Genomic DNA, 21,459 nt, shown 5'->3' with positions numbered 1-21,459 from the left:
TGATTCTTTTGGCAGAGATTTACTTGTGTGGGTAATAGTTTACTGCTGATTTTCTTGACCACTTTGGCCCTAGATTATATATTGAAGAACCTGTAAATATTTTCAAATACATGGAGGATTTCTTTATCTCAATAAGAAACTTATCTATCTATATATTAAAGCTTTCCCTGATAGTTCAAATGCAGTAACTTAATGTGAAAGTCTTTGAACTTTTTTCTTATCTTTGTTCCTTTATTATCTCTCCACAAGAAACAATATTGAAGTCATATCTCAAAATTACTAATTTTAGCTTCAAGGAGAGAGTTGAGTATCTTTGAAATGCTGAAGTACTTATGCTTGATGCAAATGAGAAAAAAATGTTGGAAAACACATGATAAGAAAATGATATAAAATCAAGAGCACTATTTCTTTTAAAAATTAATTTTAAGCCTGGGCAACGTGGCAAAACTTTGTTTCCCCCCAAAATACAAAAATTATCCAAGCGTGTTGGCACACACCTTTAGTCCAAGCCACTTGGGAGGCTGAGGTGGGAAGATCACCTAAGCCTAGGAAGTTGATGCTGCAGTGAACCATGATCATGCCACTGAGCTCCAGCCTGGGTGACAAAATGAGACCTTGTCTCAAAGTGAATAAATAAGTAAAAATGACTTTCATTTCAGAAATTTCAAAAATCATAGTATAAACATAGAATATCCATAATTATAATACCAAAGTAGAATGTATATAATCTTTGAAATGTAAGCAGATTCTTTTACCTTATAATATATGTGATTTTCAGTTCCTATATTTTAGAAGGATGAACTACATAAAAATATAAATTTAGAATGCTTAGCAACCAAATGTTTGTGTTGACCATGAACTACTCCTAAAAACAATGTGTTTAATAAAGTACTGAACACAAGAAGGAACAAATTCCAAAAATGACCTATCAAATTAATGTATACTTGGATTATTTGTAGCAAAATAGTTTGTTTCTGAAAAATAAGAAAAATCAAATATTCATACTTTATAACACTATGGTTAATAGTACAATAAATATAGTTGTTCAGCTGTCAGTGTGTAGATGGCTGGGGTTGCAGGAATTGATGGAAAGGAGGTCCTTAGAGAACTTTCTAGGCCCAGGAAGTAATTTTTGGGAGATTTTTTTAAATACTGAAAAAGAAAGAAGGTGATGGTTGCTAGAAAAAAAAATCGTTGTTTCTCTCCCTCTAATATCATCAAGGAGGGGTTTGGCCATGTGGATGTCTCATGTGGAGAGCAGTCTAGTCAGGCCTCAGCTACTGTGTGATGATTGCTTCTTGGAGCTCAACAAGTGAAGAGGGCACAGTCTAGGCATAGGGAGGTGGTGCTAGCACACAACTAAGCTAAGAGGGAATTTGTGGGCACACCAAGAGTTAGCATATAAAGTGGAGTCTTGGAAAGTTAGGAAAGAAGCTTAGAAATGAGCATAGTGAACAAAAGGAATAAAGTTACTGGTAGTAACATGAATTTATATTTTACAGAATAAGTTTGCACAGAATTCTTTGTAAAGTCATGTTCTACATAATGACATTTTGGTCAGTGACAGACCATATACAATGATGGTTCCATAAGATTATAATACCATATTTTTACTGTACCTTTTCTATGGTCAGATACATTTAGATATACAAATACCATTGTGTTACAATTACCTACACTATTCAATACAGTAGCATTCTATACAGGTTTGTGGCCTAGAAGCAATAGGCTCTACCATATAGCCTACGTGTGTAGTAGGTTATACCGTCTTGGTTTGTGTATGCTCAAGGATGTTCACACAATGACAAAATTGTATAATGACACATTTCTTGGAATGTATCCCTGTTGTAAAGCAATGAAGGACTGTGCATGGAGCCTGCCCATTTAATATTAACACGTGCTTTGTGGTATTTTTTGTTTTTTGTATTTTTAACATAAGTTATACTGAGAAGTTGTGAGAGTCAGGGTAGACTGGAGATGGAGGGAGAAACACGCCACTAAAGTCCATCAAACTAATTATCTGTAGGAAGTTACTGTATAATTGCAGAAATGCTGATGTTTTATCAGTTTATAAAGCTGATGTTTCCCACCCATGCAAGACCTTCATAAAAATTAAAAAATGGACATAATGCCTATATTTAGAAATGTGAATTAGGAAAGATAGAGCCACTTAAATGGCTCCAAGTGCTAGAGACCTTTCTCTATGCTACCTGTCTCTAGCTCTTCCATCTATACTCTATCTACTCTCCTTTACCGCTAGGATTAAGTTGGGGAGGGTGGGCATTTAGGTTCAAAGCCTGGGACTGCTGAAGCCTCAGGTTGCTCAGAGGTCAGGAGGTCCCTGGTAATATATAAGTACTGTTTTATTTATAGGTTAGAGTCAAATTTGTGGTTTGGCCATTTTTGTAATGGTAAGCTTGAAGTCAAAGCAATTCACTCAAAAAAATTGACACATTAATACAATTTGTAAGTAAAATTCAAGATTTCCTGCCCATACTCAAACCTCTTAGGACTTAGAAATTGGAATATGCTATGAAATCAAGTTTCTTTGATTTTTAATCCTCATTCTTTGTGGGGCTGGGAATAGGAATGTTTGTCACCGATAATTTAATTCCTTTTGTTGTTTAAAGATTTTTAAATATTTGGATATAAGTTTTGTGAATTTTGACAATAAGAGAAGCAGTTTATAAATTTGTGAAATTGGGGGTTTTTTTCCAAGATTTTTTTCCCAAGATTTTTAAGAAAATATTTTCTTAAAAGGACATTGTTGTATATTTAAAAATAGGGATTTTATCAGGATGCTTTGGGCTACAAGTAACAGCACTAGGATAGTGTCAGTTTTAGTTGATCAGAGTCTCAGCAATATCCCCAAGGATCTTGATGTTCTTTTTGTCTCCATCCTGCTGTCCTCAGCAGTGGCTTCAACCCAAAGCTAAGTCAGGTCCTTATATAATCACAAGATGGCTATAGTTCCTCCACCGTGGAGGCCTCATTTGGATATGGTACTTACAGGCAGGAAGGAACTGGTTTTCTAATGTCTTTTTAGAAGTGAGAAAAAAAATTATCAGATGCCACCAACAGCCTTCTCCTTATATTTCCTTGGCTGGAACCCTTCACATATCCTCTCCGAAATGAACCACTGGCAAAGGGAACAAGGCTACCACAATTACCTTAGACCAAGCAGGATTTATCCTTAGAACAAATGATAATTGAGACTTTGATGGCCAGGAAAAAGGCTGTAGTGAGTGTTCAGAAGGTAAACAATAGAGTTTGCTAAAGAGATAGAGCATTAATGATGCTCTGAGAGTTTGATGACATTTTCTACAGATTTTAAGTACTATAATATCTAGGTTAATTAGGGGAACACCTCTCTGAAATAATGAAAAATATGAAAACTATAAAATCTAGTTCTCTTGTTTTTAAACTGATATGGATACAAAATATACTTTTATTACTTTCACATATATATGAGAGTATATATATATATATATATATATATATATATATATATATACATATCAGGATAAATATAGATAAATAAGGCTTAAAAGAAAGACTGTCATTTATGGTGAAAACTTTTTAAGAATTCCAAAAGGAGAATACATAGAATAGTAGAAAGGGTCAACTCGCCGGGCGCAGTGGCTCACGCCTGTAATCCCAACACTTTGGGAGGCCGAGGCGGGTGGATCACAAGGTCAAGAGATTGAGACCATCCTGGTCAACATGGTGAAACCCAGTCTCTACTAAAAATACAAAAATTAGCTGGGGATGGTGGTGCATGCCTGTAATCCCAGCTACTCAGGAGGCTGAGGCAGGAGAATTGCCTGAACCCAGGAGGCAGAGGTTGCAGTGAGCCGAGATCACACCATTGCACTCCAGCCTGGGTAAGGAGCGAAACTCTGTCTCAAAAAAAAAGGGTCAACTCTACTGAGGAACAACTCAGATGAAGAGCAATTGAGTGGTGATGCTGGTGGGCATCCGATAGGCAGGACCTTTCTTCAAATTAATTAAAACACAGAGAAGGGAGTGACACCTGGTGAATCATTGAAATAGTGGTTGTCACACTCCAATCTACATAAGAATCATGGGGAGCTTGTTAAAATTGTATATTACAGTATGGCCTCTCCCACAGACTCAGCCCCAAGACCAGATTTCTGGGCTCCTTTTCCACAGATAATCTAGTTTTACATTTAGATCTGGGGTGGCTCCAAGCAATCACATTTTTAATGCACTCCCCACAGGATACTGATGCAGGTGGTCCAGTGAAACCCACTCTGAGGAATCACATATGGAACGTTTAATCCAACTGGCTCCTCACCAATACCCTCCAATCAGTCCTGTGTGAAGCAGCATTTGCAGAAGCATCTATACTCAGAGTAACACAATGAGTATGTGGACTACAGTTAGAAAGCTTGACAGCTACTGAACCCCAGGAGAGCCCAGGATCCCCATAGCCCAAGGCAAACCTCCAGTGCCCTCACCGGGTAGCATACCTTGCCCCTTTATCATACCTCTAAAAACAACCTAGAGCAAAAGTAAATAGCAAAGCAGACAAGCAAACAGAGGATCTTAAGTCTGAGGATTCACACACAACCAAAGATTAGTAGGTATGTGAGGAAACACCTTCTACCAGTTGCTCCCAAAAAGTGGCTATGAATTAACACAGAAAATCCTTAACACCCTAGAAAATTGTTGAATAGCAAACAGATGCCATTAGAATAAGCATAAAAGATATCCCCCAAAGTATGTCCAGGGTTGTAACCATAAAAGAACAGACTGTTATGGGAAGTTATTAGGAATTCAGGAGATTTAAAATTCATAAAAATGATTACATTCATGCTAAAAATGAATACAAATGCACATACACCTTCATATGGATTCAAATACATTGAATAAATGATAGGATTTCAACAGTTAATCTCTAGAAGTAAAAGTGTGGGCTTTTTGGAAACTCTTATTTCACTCTATTATATATTGCTTAAATGCTTTACAGTGTGGATATGTTTATTTTCATGTATGTGGTAAGAACAAAGTTTGCTTAAAGTGATTTATGATCTGCCACTAAGAATATGTTTAAGTGGTTATGTAAAATATGTTTTATATGTTTTCCGGCTGGGTACGGTGGCTCACGCCTGTAATCCCAGCACTTTGGGAGGCTGAGGGAGGTGGATCACCAGGGGTCAGGAGTTCGAGACCAGCCTGACCAATAAGACCAGCCTGAAACCCCCGTCTCTACTAAAAATACAAAAATTAGCTAGGTGTGGTGGCTTGCGCATGTAGTCCCAGCTACTCAGGAGGCTGAGACAGGAGAATTGCTTGAACCCGGAAGGCAAAGGTTGCAGTGAGCCGAGATAGTGTCACTCCAGCCTGGTTGACAGAGTGAGACTCTTTCTCAAAACAATAAAAAAATTAAAATATATTTTCTAATTTAAGAACCTCTGTAACGTACTTATACTTTAGTTCCTTTTTTTCTGAGCAAGCTAACACAGGACTTACATTTTAATTTCATTAGCTGTCACCTGATCCTCATTTAACTGATAATGTGAACAATAGTAAACTTATGACCATCACAAAGTACTAATTTTTAAAGCTCTTACTTGGCCTTTCAACAACATCTGACAGTTGACCAGTCTGTTCTTGAGACAGTCTCCTTTATTGAGAAATAAATACCAGTGTTATCCTGATTTTCCTCTCACCTTCCTGTTCACTAATGAAATTTTTTTTTGTCTGGCAAGCAGAAGGTGACTTGGTGACATTCCAGTGTCAGTGTATAGATCCATTTTTCACATCATCCTAACTTGAACAGGGTATGTTTATTTCATTTATTTATTCAGTACGAAATGCTTACTGAGAGCCAGGACTATTGTGTGCAGGCACTAGATATTGGAGCAACAAGATTGGCACTTTTCCATAGAGTTACTTAGGTAATTTCAGGCAATGCTAAGTGCTGCAAAAATATAAAATAGGCATAGTAGATTGTGAGTAGTGAGGAGGGGTGGTATACTTTTGACAGAGTGGTCAGAATGGCATCCCTGAGCAGATGACCTTTAAGTTAAGATATGAATAACAGAAAGGAGCTAGCCACAATTACATTTGGGAGCAAGGAGATCAAGACAAGACCCTACATTTCTTGGAAATCAGTTACAAGTTCAAAAAACTGATTTCCAGTGAAGGCCAGTGGTGACAGAATAATGGCTTCCCAAAGAATTTCATGTCCTAATCCCTGGAATCTGTATGTTCCCTTACATGGCAAAAGGGACTTTGCAAATGTAATTTTACAAGTTCAAAAAACATGAAGGCCAGTGGTGACAGAATAACGGCTCCCTAAAGAGTTTCATATCCTAATCCCTGGAATCTGTATGGTCCCTTACATGGCAGAAGGCACTTTGCAAATATGACTAAGAATTTTGAGGCCAGGCGTAAAGGCCCATACCTGTAATCCCAGCACTTTGGGAGACTGAGCCAGATGGATCACTTTAGGCCAGGAATTTAAGACATGGCTATTGTGGTGAAACCCTGTCTTTACTAAAAATGCAAAAATTAGCTGGATGTGATGGTGCACACCTGTAATCCCAGCTACTCAGGAGATTGAGGCACAAGAATCGCTTGAAACCAGGAGGCAGGGAGGTGGAGGCTGTAGTGGGGTGAGATCATACCACTGCACTCCAGCCTGGGTGGCAAAATGAGACTCTGTCTCAAAAAAAAAAAAGGAATTTTGAGATGGAGAAATTATCCTGGATTATGTAGGCAGGCCTAATGTAATTATGAGGTTATTAGAAGAGAAAGCAAAAGGGTCAGAGTCACAAAAGCAGATGTGAGGATGAAAACAGAGATTGCAGTGATGTGATATGATGATGGAGGAAGGGGCTGCAACCCAGAAATACCGGTGGGCTCTAGAAGATAGAAAATGTAAGGAAATGAATTCTCCCCTGGAGCCTTAGGAAGGAGCACAACCTGGTGACACCTTGATTTTAGGACTTCTGACCTCCAGAACTGTGAAATAATAAATTTGTATTGCTTTTAGACACGAAGAAGCTTGTGGTCTTTTGTTACAGCAGCAATAAGAAATTAAATTGACCAGTGTTTCCTGAAGAGTTTCTGTGGAGTTTGGATTTATAAAGAGAGCTATGGGAAGCCTGGGGAGAATTCTAAGAGACTAACCTAATCTGTGTTTTCAAAGGTCACTGTGGTTGCTACTTGAAGAATGGACTAGAGTAGGAGTAAAAGCAATATCAGGGAGTCTGGGTGGCAGGCTGTGCATTCATGCAAGTAAGACATGATTATGGTTTAGACTAAGGCTGTAGCATGGAGATGGAGAGAAATATATGCCAGAGGTCAATCTGATTTACTGATAGAGAAAATGTGATTGGGGAGCATGGAGACTGGAAGTGAAAGGAAACAATAAAGATGGGCTTGAGGCTTTTTGCATCAGTGTAGACAGTTGAGAGGCAGCAAAGTGTAGTGGCTGAGAGCTCAGACTCCAGATCCAGACTGCTGGGGTTCAAATCCCAGCACTACTACTTAGTACTTAGGTCAAGTTGGCCAAGTTTCTTTTCTCTTTAGTCTCAGTTCCCTAAACTGTAAAATGGGAATAAGGGCTTCTTTGAGGAGTGCACCAGATACATACCTATTACTATCACCATCGTGTTTGTTCCATTTATTGAAGTGGGAAAATCTGTGAAAGAAATAAATATAGGGAGTGGAGGAATCAAAAACAGTGTTTTTGATTTTTTAAAATTGAGATGCCTTTGAGACAGCAAAGAAGAAATATCAAGGAGGCAGTTTAAGTATAGTTTCATGTAAGCCAGTGGAGTGGCATCTATCATCACCTTTCAAAGTGGGGGGAAATATCTAGTTATTTTATTTTATTGGCAGGAGCAGCAGGGGGCCTTTCTGAAGGGTTGTTCATAGCAATTGAAGAGAAAGGATCACCACTATTTGCTAAGAGGAAAAGAAGGAATGCAATGCTTAAAAAGATGGAGGCGTTCTTTCTAGTCCACCCAATTTCTCCATCCTAATGAAGGTGAAGATAACAAGTGGGTAATGAAGGGTAGACCATAGAAAGGGTGGCTTAACTGGTGCAGGGCAAGGGAAGGGACCATGCTGAGGGGACTTCTTGGAATGGTAGGTGGCTTTAGAATTGCAGCCCAAATGTATTATCTATGTAGTAAAATAACCATTAACAGGAGTTCTTCTGTCCCTGCTTCTAGATTTGGAAAAGTGTGTATAACAGTCTGAACACATAGTGAAAGTTGTGCTCAGGCTGCTGAATCACAAAAGCATTTGTAAAAGAAACATTTTTTGTTTAAAGCAAATTTGTAAAACTTGAAAAATATAAGTATATACAAAAAGTCATAGTTATATTTTGATATATCTTTCTAGTCCATTTTCCTTTTTAAGTAATTTGCATTTTATTTTCTTAACATTATGAATAGTAAAGTTCACAGTTCAGTTCCCAGGCAACGTAAAAGTGAATGTTTTACATATAAGATGCCCACATGTAATGTGATAACATAGGGCTTTGGGGTTTTTGTTTGTTTGTTTGTTTTTTGGATTTTTATGAGCCACTGTGATTTACTAGTCTATTAAAGCCTATCACACAATTTTAAACTGTGCAATCATAACAAGGCAAACTTCAAGCAATTAAAAACAATGAATTGTTGAACCAGCCTGGGAGATCTATTGAGTAATCTGGCCTTTCAAGTAATGTCAAGTGGAAACCCTGTTTTCTCTTTCCATCTGAGGATCATTAAAAAGAAAAAAGAAACCTAAACTAAACAAAAAAGCCACCTGTTCTGAGTGAAAGTCGGCATTCAGCCCATATGACTTGGAGACATACTCTTCAGCTGGTTGGTGGAGGCACTATCACTCCAACCTGTGCAGGAGAACTGAGAGGCCTGCCTCCATGCCTGCGGCCCATTGTGCAAGCTCTAGAAATTGGCATGCTTCCTAAAGCACTGCCACCAACAGACAAAGGCCTCCACTACCTACAAGTGCACATTGTGGGGATGGTTGGCTTACAGCAATAGATGTCTATCTGGAGCAGTACCAAAGACAGCGCCACTGGCTTCCACTTAGGGCCCAGACTCTGGGCCAGCTGATTAATCTGCCAGTTAGAGGCCGAGCTGTTGGTGTGTGAGGGGATCCCCTTCCCTTGCTTTCTCCAGCTTCTCCCTTATTCATGAAAATTCCTGTAGGGAATCTAGGAACGTATCAAATGCTTTGAGACCCCTGGAAAGTAGGCTATTCAGCAGCAGCATTGTTTTCTGGAGGTTTGTGGCTTCATCTTTGATTTCTTGAACATGGTTTTCTGTCAAGATTCCTTCCTGGTAAAGTTACTGAAGAACCAATCCCTCCACCAATACCTCTGCATCCAGCTGCAGGCAAAGTGAGCAAAGTACTTTTTGTCTCTGGCCTCTATTTCTCAGTCTACAACAATGTATCTTTGAGGGGAACAGAATTCTGGTCCATTTTTCTAAGTAGTGCATATTTTTAACATAATTGGGAATATACTTTATGTACTGTTTTTGTTTTGTTTTGTTTTGAGATGGAGTCTTACACTGTTGTCTGGACTGAAGTGCAATGGCGCAATCTTGGCTCACTGCAACCTCCACCGCCCAGGTTGACACGATTCTCCTGCCTTAGCCTCCCAAGTAGCTGGGATTACCTAATCAATACTTTAATCTACCATCCATACTTCAGTTTTGTCAGTTGACCTAACGATATCTTTTATAGCATTTTCTCTTCTAGTACAGGATCTAATCTGGAGTCTGTTTACTTGGGTATCTCTTTAGCCTTCTTTAATCTAGAATATTTCCACAGTTTGTCTTTGTCTTTTAATGACAGTGAATTTTTTAAGAATGCAGAACCCCTCACACTTTTTAAAAATAAAAAGTTCTTCATTATGTATTGGTCTGATGTTTTCTCTCTAATAGATTAAGGATGTGTATTCTTAGCCAGAAAACCACATAGGGAGTGATGTGTCCTCAGGGTATCACATCTGGAGGCACATGATAACCATTTGCCCCTAATTGGTGATGTTCATTTTGATCACCTGATCAAGATGTTGCTCAATTTTTCTGCATAATTGCTGGGGGATTTTGTTCTCTTTCAATTAATAAGAAGTCTAGAAGAGACATTTTAAATGCATGTGAATATTCTGCTTCTGACCAAAATTTATTCTTAGATATAGCATCCATTAATGATTTTTGCCTGATCTCAGTTTTACTATAGTGATTCCTAAATGATGACTTTGTAAAGTTTCAGACCATTCTCCCCATTTATTAGTTAGGCTTTAGCATTCTATGGTAAGCAAGATCCTACCTTCATCTATTTATTTATTTATTTATTGTACAGACTCATGAATTCCTATCTTTTAATGGCTTATAGTTCATTACTGTACTGAATTATTGTCCTAGGCTTAATAAGTAGAAGGCCCTTCAAACTGGCTCTTCTGACATTAAAACATTATCTCATCATCTTTTGTAAACACTTTCTTACTTTCTGTCATCACAAGATAATTCAGATATACTTACTTTGCCCCAGGCTTAAAATGAGCCATTTCTATGAGTAGTCCTGGTTCCTCTAATAGAGAATGGTGATAGAAGCCAGGATCTGGTTTCTGAATGTGCTAATGTGCTACTTGATTGTAATGATGGCTTCATGGGCATATACGTATGTCAAACCTATCAGATTATACACTTTAAAGATGTATGGTGTATTACATGTCAACACAATACCTTAATAGGGACATTTTACAAAAACAGGGTAGTAGCAGATAACATTTTTAATGGCTTTAAAATGAAAGCAAAATTAAAATATAGTGTTCAGAGATAAAACTTAGATAATAAAGCCCTAAGGAAAATCAGTGATAAGAATATTATTCATGAGAATGATTACTTTTAGGGAGTAGGGAGTTGGCTATGATTAGAACCAGGGGCATAAAGGACTTTTAGAATAGCTGGCAAGGTTTTATTTTTTGACATGGCTGGTAATCACCAGAATATTATTCTTATAATAATTCATTATATTATATAATTGTTTTATGCAATTTTCTGTATCTTACAATTTTGTTATATTTTATAATAAAAAAGGTTTAAAAATAAATGAATATTGTGTATGTTCATGATGATTTTTACATTACTTACTAGAAATTAAAGTCATTCTGAAAGGAGGGCATTGATAATCTAACCTATTTCATTGTGTAATTAAGCTATTTGAGATGCATTCAGATTATGTCTTAACTACTTAATAAGTAGTTTGAATACATTTAAATTGATATGAATTTTTAAATATATTAACCTTTTGAATATTGTTACAAAACCCAATCATATAAGATCAAGGCAGATTTTTTTTCAGTTTTGGATCTTTCATCTAGTTCTTTTTAATGGTTTTTAGATTATTTTCATGCTGATATTTCTCATCTTTATATTAATTAGAATAGATTTTCCTTTATGTCTTTGAGCAGAGTTCATAATTGCTTCTTCAAAATCTCTGTCTGCTCATATCAGTATCTGGGTCATCTCAGAGTCAGTTCCTATTAACTATCTTTCTCTTTATAATGAGTCACACTTTTCTGAATACTTTTTTACTATGTTCTGGACATTGTGAATGTTATGTTATGGAAAGTCTGGATTCTGATATATTTCTCCAAAAAATATTATTGTTGTTGTTGTTGATAGTGGTGAATTGGTGTCGCTTTATGCAGGCAGTTAACTTGGCCTCAAATGGCAATTTCTGTCCAGGACAGCAGCTCAATCTCAGTTCAGTTCTTTTTCTTTGTTTTGTGTTTTTTTTTTCAGACCGAGTCTTAGCACTATTGCCCAGGCTGTAGTGCAGTGGCACAATCTCAGCTCACTGCAATCTCTGCTTTCTGGGTTCAAGCAATTCTCCTGCCTCAGCCTCCTGTGTAGCTGGGACTACAGGCATGCGCCACCACACCCACCTAATTTTTTTGTATTTTCAGAGATGGAGTTTCACTATGTTGGCCAGAATGGTCCCAATCTCCTGACCTCATGATCTGCCCATCTTGGCCTCCTGAAGTGCTGGGATAGTTCTTTTTCTTTAACTAGGCTGCTTGGAATCTGCTTAATACATGTGCAGTTCAGGGGCAGAATTTATATGCAGTATTTGGAACTCTTTTTCTCTGCTCTCCCCTATTCAGCATTCTTTCTTTACTTTCCAACAGCTGTGGTTGCCCCAGATACCATGCCATCTGGTTCTTTGGACCAGAAAGACTGAAGATTTCTATACGAGTTTTAGTTCTCCTGCGTGCTAACTGGGGCCTGTCCTCAGGCTTAAAATTATTTTTAATAATCCAGCCCCATGCTGTCACCTCATTCCAAGTATCAACTTCCCTCCAGAGTCTCCCTACTTTTGGTCACTTTCCAATACCTTCACGTAGATATTTTGGTATTTTGATTTTGTTTATTTGTTGTTTTTGTTTTTTATTGTTGTCCAGAGTTTATACTTTTTATTTACATGCAGATCAGTCTGATAGAAGCTTAGTTGGCCAGTATAGAAATGAACGGAATGTTTATTTCTTTAAACAAATGATAATATGAAGATGTTAAGAAATTCCTTCTATTGATGAGTAAAATAATGCTACAGAAAAACACATATTTTATTTTGAAATAATATGTTTGGACTTCTTTTATATTATTTTAGGAATAAATCTAATGAAGCTGATGACTGTCAAAGAGAACTGAGAAAACTGAAGTTTGAATCCATTATTTCCGAGTCACAGTATGCATTACCAATTTTTTAATTCATATTTTTAATAATTGAACTTAAAACTCTATTTAAGTAACATTTTATTTAAAAAGCACTTAGCATTTCTTATTTCCTTGTTGTTTACATAAACAACACCTAATTCAAGCTTATAATGTCTTGTAGTCAGTTATTGCTATTGCCACTGCCTAGATGGGAAAATTTTAACATTTTAGAACCATTCATTTTTTTAACATTTTTAATTATTTTAAAGCCACAGTTATAATCTATAATTTCATAATTTCAAATGAGCTCTTTATACATCTTTGATAAAGATAAAATGTAGTATATAATGCATGTTGGTGGGTCTTTTTTTCTATTTCTTTTTAGGCATACAATGCTGCTTAAAGAAAAAGAAGACTCTTTAATGACTTGTCAACAAATATATAAAACATTACAGGAAGAGCTGACTGCAAAAGAAAAGCAAGAAGAAGACATAAAGAGAAGAATTAACCTTGCAGAAAATGAGCTGGAGATAACCAAAACTCTTCTGAATCAGACAAGGGAAGAGGTTTTAACACTGAAAAATGAAAGGTGCAGTCAACAGTAATTTTTTAGAAAAAAATTTGATGTGTAAGTTAGTATTCCATATATATTTGAAACATCAGTGTTTGACACAATGTAACAATAGTGAAGTCACAATTGGGACTAAAGATATATTTCCCCTACAAGGTCATTGCATCCCATGACCTCATTTTACAAGTGATTAGATTGAAGCCCCAATTGGTTACATGACTTGGTAAAGTTGCAGTTGGTGAATGTAGGAGTGAAGCCTGGGTTGCATTTGGTGTCAAATTTTTATTTAAAAAAAATCAGACCATGTGTTATACTTGTACTGCTAAATTTCACCTGGGTCAGTGATTTGTAGATTCTATCATTTTTCCAACAAAAAACATCTTTTTATATCACTTTTTCCTGTTATTAGCACCTACTTTTCTTATCTCCTCCTTGTCTGTCAGCACATCTTGTTGAGGATATGCCACAAGCAAAGGTATCCCCTTATGTGTATCAAGGATAGTAAGAAGTGCATTGGTTCCAGCTTCCAAGATACTTTTGCTTAGTTAATTTGCCTTTAAATTAACCTTATCTGTAATTAGTATTTCAATCTTTCTTTTTGTTTTCATTTGCCTGCTATATCTTTGTTCATTCTTTCTGAATCCTTTAGTTTTAAATGTATATTCGATATATAGCACAAATTTTGGGGTTTTTTTCTTTGTTTGTTTCATTGGTTTAAAAAATCTGGGCATCTTTAAGAGGTTATTTCATTTACATTTACTTATGTAATTATTATATTCACTAAGAACACAAGTTTCATAAGGGCAAGAATTTTTGTGTCTTTTCTGTGGACAGAAAGTACATGATAAGTGTTTTCATTCTTCCTATCATGTTTATATTTTAGTTTTTACTTTATTTATTTTATTTATGAATATAATTTAGAAGAGTTACAATTTTTTTTAGTTCTTTGTAAAACTATTTGCTGAGTCTGAGGGTGGGGCCAGAGGAGTGGTAGCAGTTAGCTTAGAATTAGATTTTTTTGTCTCGGAACTCTTTGTGTCAACACTGTTCCCTGGGTACCATATCTATTTCTATGCCAGGCAAGCAGGAAGTCTGTGTAGTTTATAGGGAAACAAGGCTTATCTCTCATCTTTCCCGAAATGATTTTATAATTACTTATCTTTGGTTGAATAAGATGAGCAACTGCAGAGCTGATATTTTCCCACCATTTATTCTTCACCTTTCAACACCAATAGTGTACCTTATACTTATATTACTGTTCCACCCCACCTCCTCTGCCATTTATTAGAAGGGGCAATTTTATAACAAGGAAATGTATAAGAGCCAGCCTTATTAATTAAAAAGGGAATGATAGCTGAAAGATTGAACATGTGTAAGCAGAGGTAAAAACTATATGTGCTAACATATATAGTCAGAAAGATTAAAATCAGTTATATATTCTGTACAAAAAGCACACATCATACATCTTTGAAAAGACACCATGGAACAAATAAAAATTTTCAAAGTATTTTGTTTAGAATTTTGATTATCTTAGCAGTTCCTATATTACTTAGAATATCCTATTTCTAGTTATGCCAGATTAATTAGACTTAACTCTTTAGTCAAATGAATGCTGTCTCCTTCACTGAAGTCACTGAAAAGATCCTATCCTTGTCTAATTGTTTTTGAAACTCTTCTCTGAGGACTGGCTTAAGTACATATTTTATACTCTCATCAGTATAACAGATCTTTACCCTTTAGGAATACATTTGATAATTGAAACAGTCTCAAATGGGTCCAGTGAATATGAGGGGAAATCAATCTGGGAAATACTATTGGGGATCAAAAATAAATTCTTCTCTTTTTTCTATGCCTAATTATCTCTGACTGCAATTTGAAGAAGGGAGTTTTATGAATGCTTTGAGGGTTAGTGACCTCAATAGAATATATATAGAGCTTTCTTGGGGGATTGCTTTAAAATAGCATACACCTGGATGTATATGTTTTACCATGTTTTTAAAAAATTATTATGACTATAATCTTACCCTCTAAGTGTTGAATGAGAAGGACAGTTTCTATCAGCTTTCAGGGAATAGTGACATCACTGAACTAACTCCTATTCTTTTTTTCTCTTCTTTGTTTTCTCATATTATTGCCCTTGTACCTTCTTTGTTCTCTCTGCTTTAGTCTATCCAGAAACATACATGATATAACTTAGTCATTGGTGACACTAAGTTTACAGACATGATGTCTCTCACATAATAAAAATAAAAATGACCAGGTGTGATGGCTCACACCTGTAAGCCCAGCAATTTGGGAGGCCAAGGCAGGCAGATCACTTGAGGCCAGCAGTTTAAGACCAGCCTGGCCAACATGGTAAAACCCCATATGTACTAAAACTACCAAAATTAGCTGGGCATGGTGGCTCATGCCTATAATCCCAGCTACTCAGGAGGCTGAGGCACAAGAATCACTTGAACCCAGGAGGCGAAGGTTGCAGTCAGCTGAGATCACACCACTGTCCAGCCTGGGCAACAGAGCAAGACTCTGTCTCAAAAAAATAAATTAAAAAAATTTAAATGTCCTTATAGACCATTAAGTTATCATGTAATCATAAGGTTACTCCTAAACATAAGCATTGCCTTTTTCTAGACTACCTTCAGGTTTTGTTTGCCTTGTCCTCTAACTGACCAGAGCCTGCCACACGTATCCACTCAATAAATATTTGCTGAGTGAGTGAATAAATGAGTGGATCGCTTTGGGCAATTCAGCCAGTCTGTCAATTATTTGTTGGGTATTTACTACATGCCAGGTACTATGTACCCTGGGGTTAAAACAATGAATCTGAAAAATCTCTTTCCTCATGAAGCTTATATTTTAAGGATAGAGACAAACAGTAAAACAAAAAAAGTAGAAAACTGACTAGAATAATTATAAATTGTGATAATGGATATGAAGTAGTAGACACTGATAGAAGGGGTGCCTGCTATGGCTAGGGTGGTCATAAAAATGACTTCCAAGGTGATACTCTGCCCCTTCCCTAAAGGAAGACAAGTGGAAGTTACTAGGCCAAGAGCCTGGGAGGAGCTTTACAAGCAAAGGACAAGGTTAGTGAGTTCTGGGAAAGGACAGCAGGGTAGCTTGGCTGGTCCCATAGTAAGCGTAGTGAGGCATGCAGGGTCACATTATTTAGGGCCTTGCAGGCCTTTGGGAGTTTATTTGCTGTTTTCAGTGCAATGACGAGAAACCATAGAAGGGATTTCAGCACAGGAGTGACACTGTAGAAAGATCACTCTGGGTGCTGGATGGAGAAGGTATTGGCAGTGGGAGCAAATAAGGACATTTACTGTTTTGATCAGGGATTTTATAGGTAGTTGAGCCTAAGAGACATGAGAAAAATGAGAATCTCTAGCTCTTACCCTTGTCACATGCTGTTGGGTTAAGTGTCTGTGTGTTGAGTGGATGGTAATAAAATGGCCAGGGCTTACTCCATGGTGAGCCTAAGGTTTAAAAAGATATTCTGGGCCAGGTGCAGTAGTTCAAGCCTGTAATCCCAGCACTGGGAGGCTGAGGTGGATGGATCACCTGAGGTCAAGAGTTTGTAACCAGCCTGGCCAACATAGTGAAACCCTGTCTCTACTGAAAATACAAAAATTAGCTGGGTGTGGTGGTGGGCACCTATAATCCTAGCTAGTTGGGAGGCTGAGGCAGGAGAATCGTTTGAACCCAGGAGGCAGAGACTGTAGTGAGCTGAGATTGTGCCATTGTACTCCAGCCTGGGCAACAAGAACAAAACTCTGTCTCAAAACAACAACAACAACAACACAAAACAGATATTCTGAAGAACAAATGACTTTTGGAAGCTTTTGACATTATTGTCGAAAACTGTCTTGAAACAGTGGTCTTTTGGCTTCAAGGCAACCTGTTATTTGGTCTCTTTTCTAGCTCTGTTTTGGTTCTTTCCTCTTACCTCCTGTGATCACCTGATAGCACATATTCCTTAAAATTCACACTTGAACTTGACTTTCCTCTTTCCACTTTATTTCCTTCAGTAAACTGACCCTGTCTCAGCTTAGCAAGTTTGCTCTTGAAGCTTTGATCGGAAGCACCAATGGGACCTTTAAATAAGAAGTTTCCTTAAGCAGTTGGATTTGTGAATGTCCCTCCAAAAGAAGCAGCTGGGCTCAGGAAACACTTTTAATATAAAGATGCTTGGTAATACCATAGGAGATTCTGGTTCAGTAGGTCTGAATAGTGCCTAGGAATCTGCTACTTGGCAAAGTCCCAAACCACTGCTATGGAAGTATTATAACCAACCAGGCTACCAGATGTGCCCACCAAAGGCCAGAGTCCAACTCACCCCTAGTGACTATGTGTGCTTTCATAAATCCAGGCAGTGTCAGGTACACAACCACCCTTCCTCCCTGACCCCTCAGGAGAACAGAGCCCTTACTGAGGTGATAAATTGTGCAGTTTAGAAGCTACGTAGTTTCAGAAGAGAAGAAAAAAATGTAAAAAGCCATAGGTGATCCTGGAAAAAAACTAGTAGAACTTCTGAATTTGGAACAGTAAGGGAGTTAGTAACTAGGAAACAGTTCAATATTAGTATAAATCTATTTGGGCATTGCTTTCTTCTCCACACTCAGTTGAGGAAGTGCTAGGTAAAGAAGAACCTTCAATGAAAGGAAAAGAAGTAGGTCTTTTCAGATCATGAGATTCTGCAGATGGAGACAGTCTGGCCAGCTTGGTGACTGACACATTGGGACTGGTGAGAGGGGTTTTCTTTATGGATAGAGAGGAATGCAGCAAGGCATAAGGATACTGCCAGAGAAAACTGTGGCTGTTTATTAAATGCTGTGTAAAGACAGCCCTTAGCTCCCATTCTACTGGGACACAAAGTCTCTATGGCCAAGACCAGAACTCTGCCCAGAACCATGAATGTGCAACACTACTTCAGGCATATTGTGGGTTAAATAGTGTTCTGTGGGCTGATGGGGGAAGCTAATTCCATTGTAGAGAAAACTGTTTCAATAGTAAAAATGTCCTAAATTCCCTATAACAAATGTACAAATATATTTTGTAAGGACATATGTGTTTAAGCTTGAGGATTCCTACATATAGCACTTGGAGAAATTCGCTTACACACTAGCATGTGGCCTACAGCCATACAGCCAGAACACACACTGTTTCTAATAGCTCTCATACCCTTTGCATTCTTAGATGTTGTATTATCTTTATCTTGGTAAACTCCAAGAAAAAATATAGAAAAAGACTTACTGTGATCAATTTACCCATCACATGATGGGAATAATGAAGAGTGTTGTTAGAGGAAAAGCTTAGTCATAATTAAAGTTAGGTGCAAGTTATTCTGAGATATAAATAATATATATCTGCATCTGTTAGGCAGTCTCTCTATCTATTTGAAATGTAGTTAACTAAATTGCCCCCACTTCCCTATAATTTTTAGGCTACAGGGAAGGGTTTTATCCAATTTCCTCACCCCCACCTGCATTACATTAACGTCTCTTTTGGCCTCTCCTCTCTCCTTCATCTTTTTCTTTTTAGTCAAAAACTCTGAACCCTCACTGATAGGGTTTAGCTGTGTCCCCACTCAAATTTCATCTTGAATTGTAGTTCCCATAATCCCCATGTATCATGGGAGGGACCCAGTGGGAGGTGATTGAATCATGAGGGCAGTTACCCCCATGCTGTTCTTGTGATAGTGAGTTCTCACAAGATCTGATGGTTTTATAAGGGGCTTTTCCCCCTTTGCTCAGCGCTCACTCCATCCTGCTGTCCTGTGAAGAAGGTGCCTGCTTCTCCTTTGCCTTCCTCCATGATTGTAAGTTTCCTTAGGCCACCCCAGCAATTCAGAACTGTGAGTCAATTAAACCTCTTTCCTTTTAAATTACCCAGTCTCAGGCAGTTCTTTATAGCAGCATGAGAACAGACAAATACATTAACCTCAGAAAAAACCCAGCACATAATTTCAGGAGGTTCGTAGAGTCTCCTGTTTTCTAGTATATGTCAGGACCTCATGATTAAACATACCTGCTTTCTCATTTTCTCTCTATCCCTCCTTCTGTCTCCTCTCCCTCTTCCTTCCTTTATCTTCCCTTCCCCTTTCTTTTCTCTTTCTCAAGCTCTTTCACATATCCACAGGTTTCACAATGAGAAGCCCTCTAAGTGCTTCTGTAGACATTATCTTATCTCGTCTTCATGTCACCCTGTGCACAATGCCATGCACCATTTTGTGAGGCTCAGTGGAAAAGTTAAGAGGAACAGGAAGCCAGCCTGGGCTCTGCCGTCATAGTTACTTGCCAGAGGAAGGGGTTCACTTTTCTTGCATAAGTTTGCCATCTCTCCTTACTAAGCCCTGTGTCCATAGGTCCTCTCTCAGATAGAGGGAGCACTTTTTCTAATTCACCAACCCAGAAGAGAAGCCATTTCCATATTTTCACAAGGGCACTGGCTAACAGAGCTGTGGCCTGCTACAGCTACTTCACCTGTAATGCAGATGTCATTTTCCACATTTTGGAGATGAGGACATTAATGTTAACTGAAGCTAAATTTCTTGCTCAAGTTCACATAATTGACAAAGACAGAAAGCGAGCTCTGTTGGGGCTGACCTTATAAATCTTGTTCTCTTCTCTACTGTTTGCACAATTCCCTCAGTATTTGTCTTGAAGGGCTAAGTTTTGTCATCCTTTCGAATCATGTTGTAACACTAAGTCTTTAGGAGACGCAAAGCCCTGCAGAAAGCAATGCTCTTTTTTTGTCCCTTCTCTCCTCTCAATTTCTTGCTCAACTCCACCCCCTCAGTATTCCTCTCTTCACTCAATAAATATGAGATGGTATCCTCTGCTTTCTAGTGCCTTGGTAGAATCAGAAGTAAAGCTATATGTACAGATGGAAAAAAGAATAAAAATAATACACAACTACATTCTAAAAAATGAGAAACTGAGTGTTTAGTTATTTCATTGAGGCTTGTCATATTTTCATAAATGCTAGAAGCAATGAGAAGTGATTAGCTATATCTAGTATTAGACATGAAAAAGGATTAAGATGTGAAGCAAGTAGTGTGGCTTAATATAAAAAGAATGAACTTTAGAATTAAGTAAACATATATTTAAATCCCAACTTGACCACTATTGAGCTTGGGCAATTGAGGCTTTTCTTCCTTATCTGTAACATGGGCATTTCAATGATAGCTATCACTTTGAGAATTTAAAAATATTGTGCCTGGTATGTTGTAGATACTCAGGAAGTATTAGTTTCCTTCTTTCATCTTTCTTTAGATTGCTAGCTCCTTAGAGCATCATGTCTTATTAATTTTTATTCTCTGCACTGATCATGTAAGATATTCAGTAAATATCCATTGAATTCATTATTATCTGCTTTACTCATACAGTTGTAAAAATTAATCCTTGGAGTTATTCCATTTGGATGCTGATATGGTTAGGCTTTGTGTCCCCCCTCAAATCTCATATTGAATTATAATCCCCATAATCTCCACGTATGAAGGGAGAGACCAGGTGGAGGTAATTGAATCATAGGGATGGTTTCCCCTACGCTGTTTGTGTAATAGTGAGTTCTCATGACATCTAACAGTTTCATACGGGGCTCTTCCCCCTTCTCTTGGTACATCTCCTTTCTGCCACATGTAAAGAATGTGCCTTGCTTCCTCTTTGTCTTCTGCCATGATTTTAAGTTTCCTGAGACCTCCCCAGCCATGCTGAACTACGAATCAATTAAACCTCTTTCCTTAATAAATCACCCAGTCTCAAGTGTGTCTTTATGTACTGTTAAAATGTACTAATACAGATGCTGTTCAGTTAGTTTAAAGCACTATGAAATGTTCTAAGTAATAATCTAAAATAATAAATCTTATCAGGTTTTTTTCCTCAGGACTCACCTGTTCCTCTGATTTCCTGTCCATCAACAGCTCTCAGAAGAGCTTTCTTATATTATCACACACTTACTACTTTTAACAGAGGCAGGATTTGTGGCAAAATCAAAATTATCTCTTTGATCGACAATGTGAAGACATGTCTAAAAGAACAACTTGTGAAACAGAATTTAAAGCTCTCATTTTGGCATTATGGTTTGACATTTGTTTGCAGTTATGTTTTTAAGTGCAATTAAGGGAATCTGGATTTGCATATATATATATATAAGAAATTAGAATCTCATTTT

At 37.5% G+C, this 21,459-nt stretch overlaps 1 protein-coding gene and 1 pseudogene across 36 annotated transcripts in view; one reads left to right on the top strand and one right to left on the bottom strand.

The window, feature by feature from the left end:
* The window catches only part of LEKR1 (leucine, glutamate and lysine rich 1), a 242,941-nt gene that overhangs the window by 176,164 nt on the left and 45,318 nt on the right, over nt 1-21,459 (top strand). For 20 of the 36 annotated variants that reach the window (XR_013528495.1, XR_013528494.1, XR_013528487.1 and 17 more), the window contains 2 exons: nt 12,667-12,744; nt 13,099-13,302. Coding sequence is in view for 16 of the 36 variants with exons in the window: in XM_078353967.1 (XP_078210093.1) it covers nt 12,667-12,744; nt 13,099-13,302 (282 nt within the window). In the remaining 20 variants the exon portion in view is untranslated. Of the gene's footprint in view, nt 1-5,738; nt 5,808-12,666; nt 12,745-13,098; nt 21,040-21,459 lie in introns of those variants that run through there. The other 16 variants (XR_013528479.1, XR_013528480.1, XR_013528478.1 and 13 more) reach the window with 5 other exon arrangements.
* LOC103788754 (death domain-containing protein CRADD pseudogene) lies at nt 8,866-9,488 on the bottom strand (annotated as a pseudogene).

This window comes from Callithrix jacchus, chromosome 17 (assembly GCF_049354715.1).
Source record: "Callithrix jacchus isolate 240 chromosome 17, calJac240_pri, whole genome shotgun sequence".
In the NCBI taxonomy this organism is placed as follows: Eukaryota; Metazoa; Chordata; class Mammalia; order Primates; family Cebidae; genus Callithrix; species Callithrix jacchus.
This window is presented reverse-complemented; position numbering and strand designations above follow the sequence as displayed.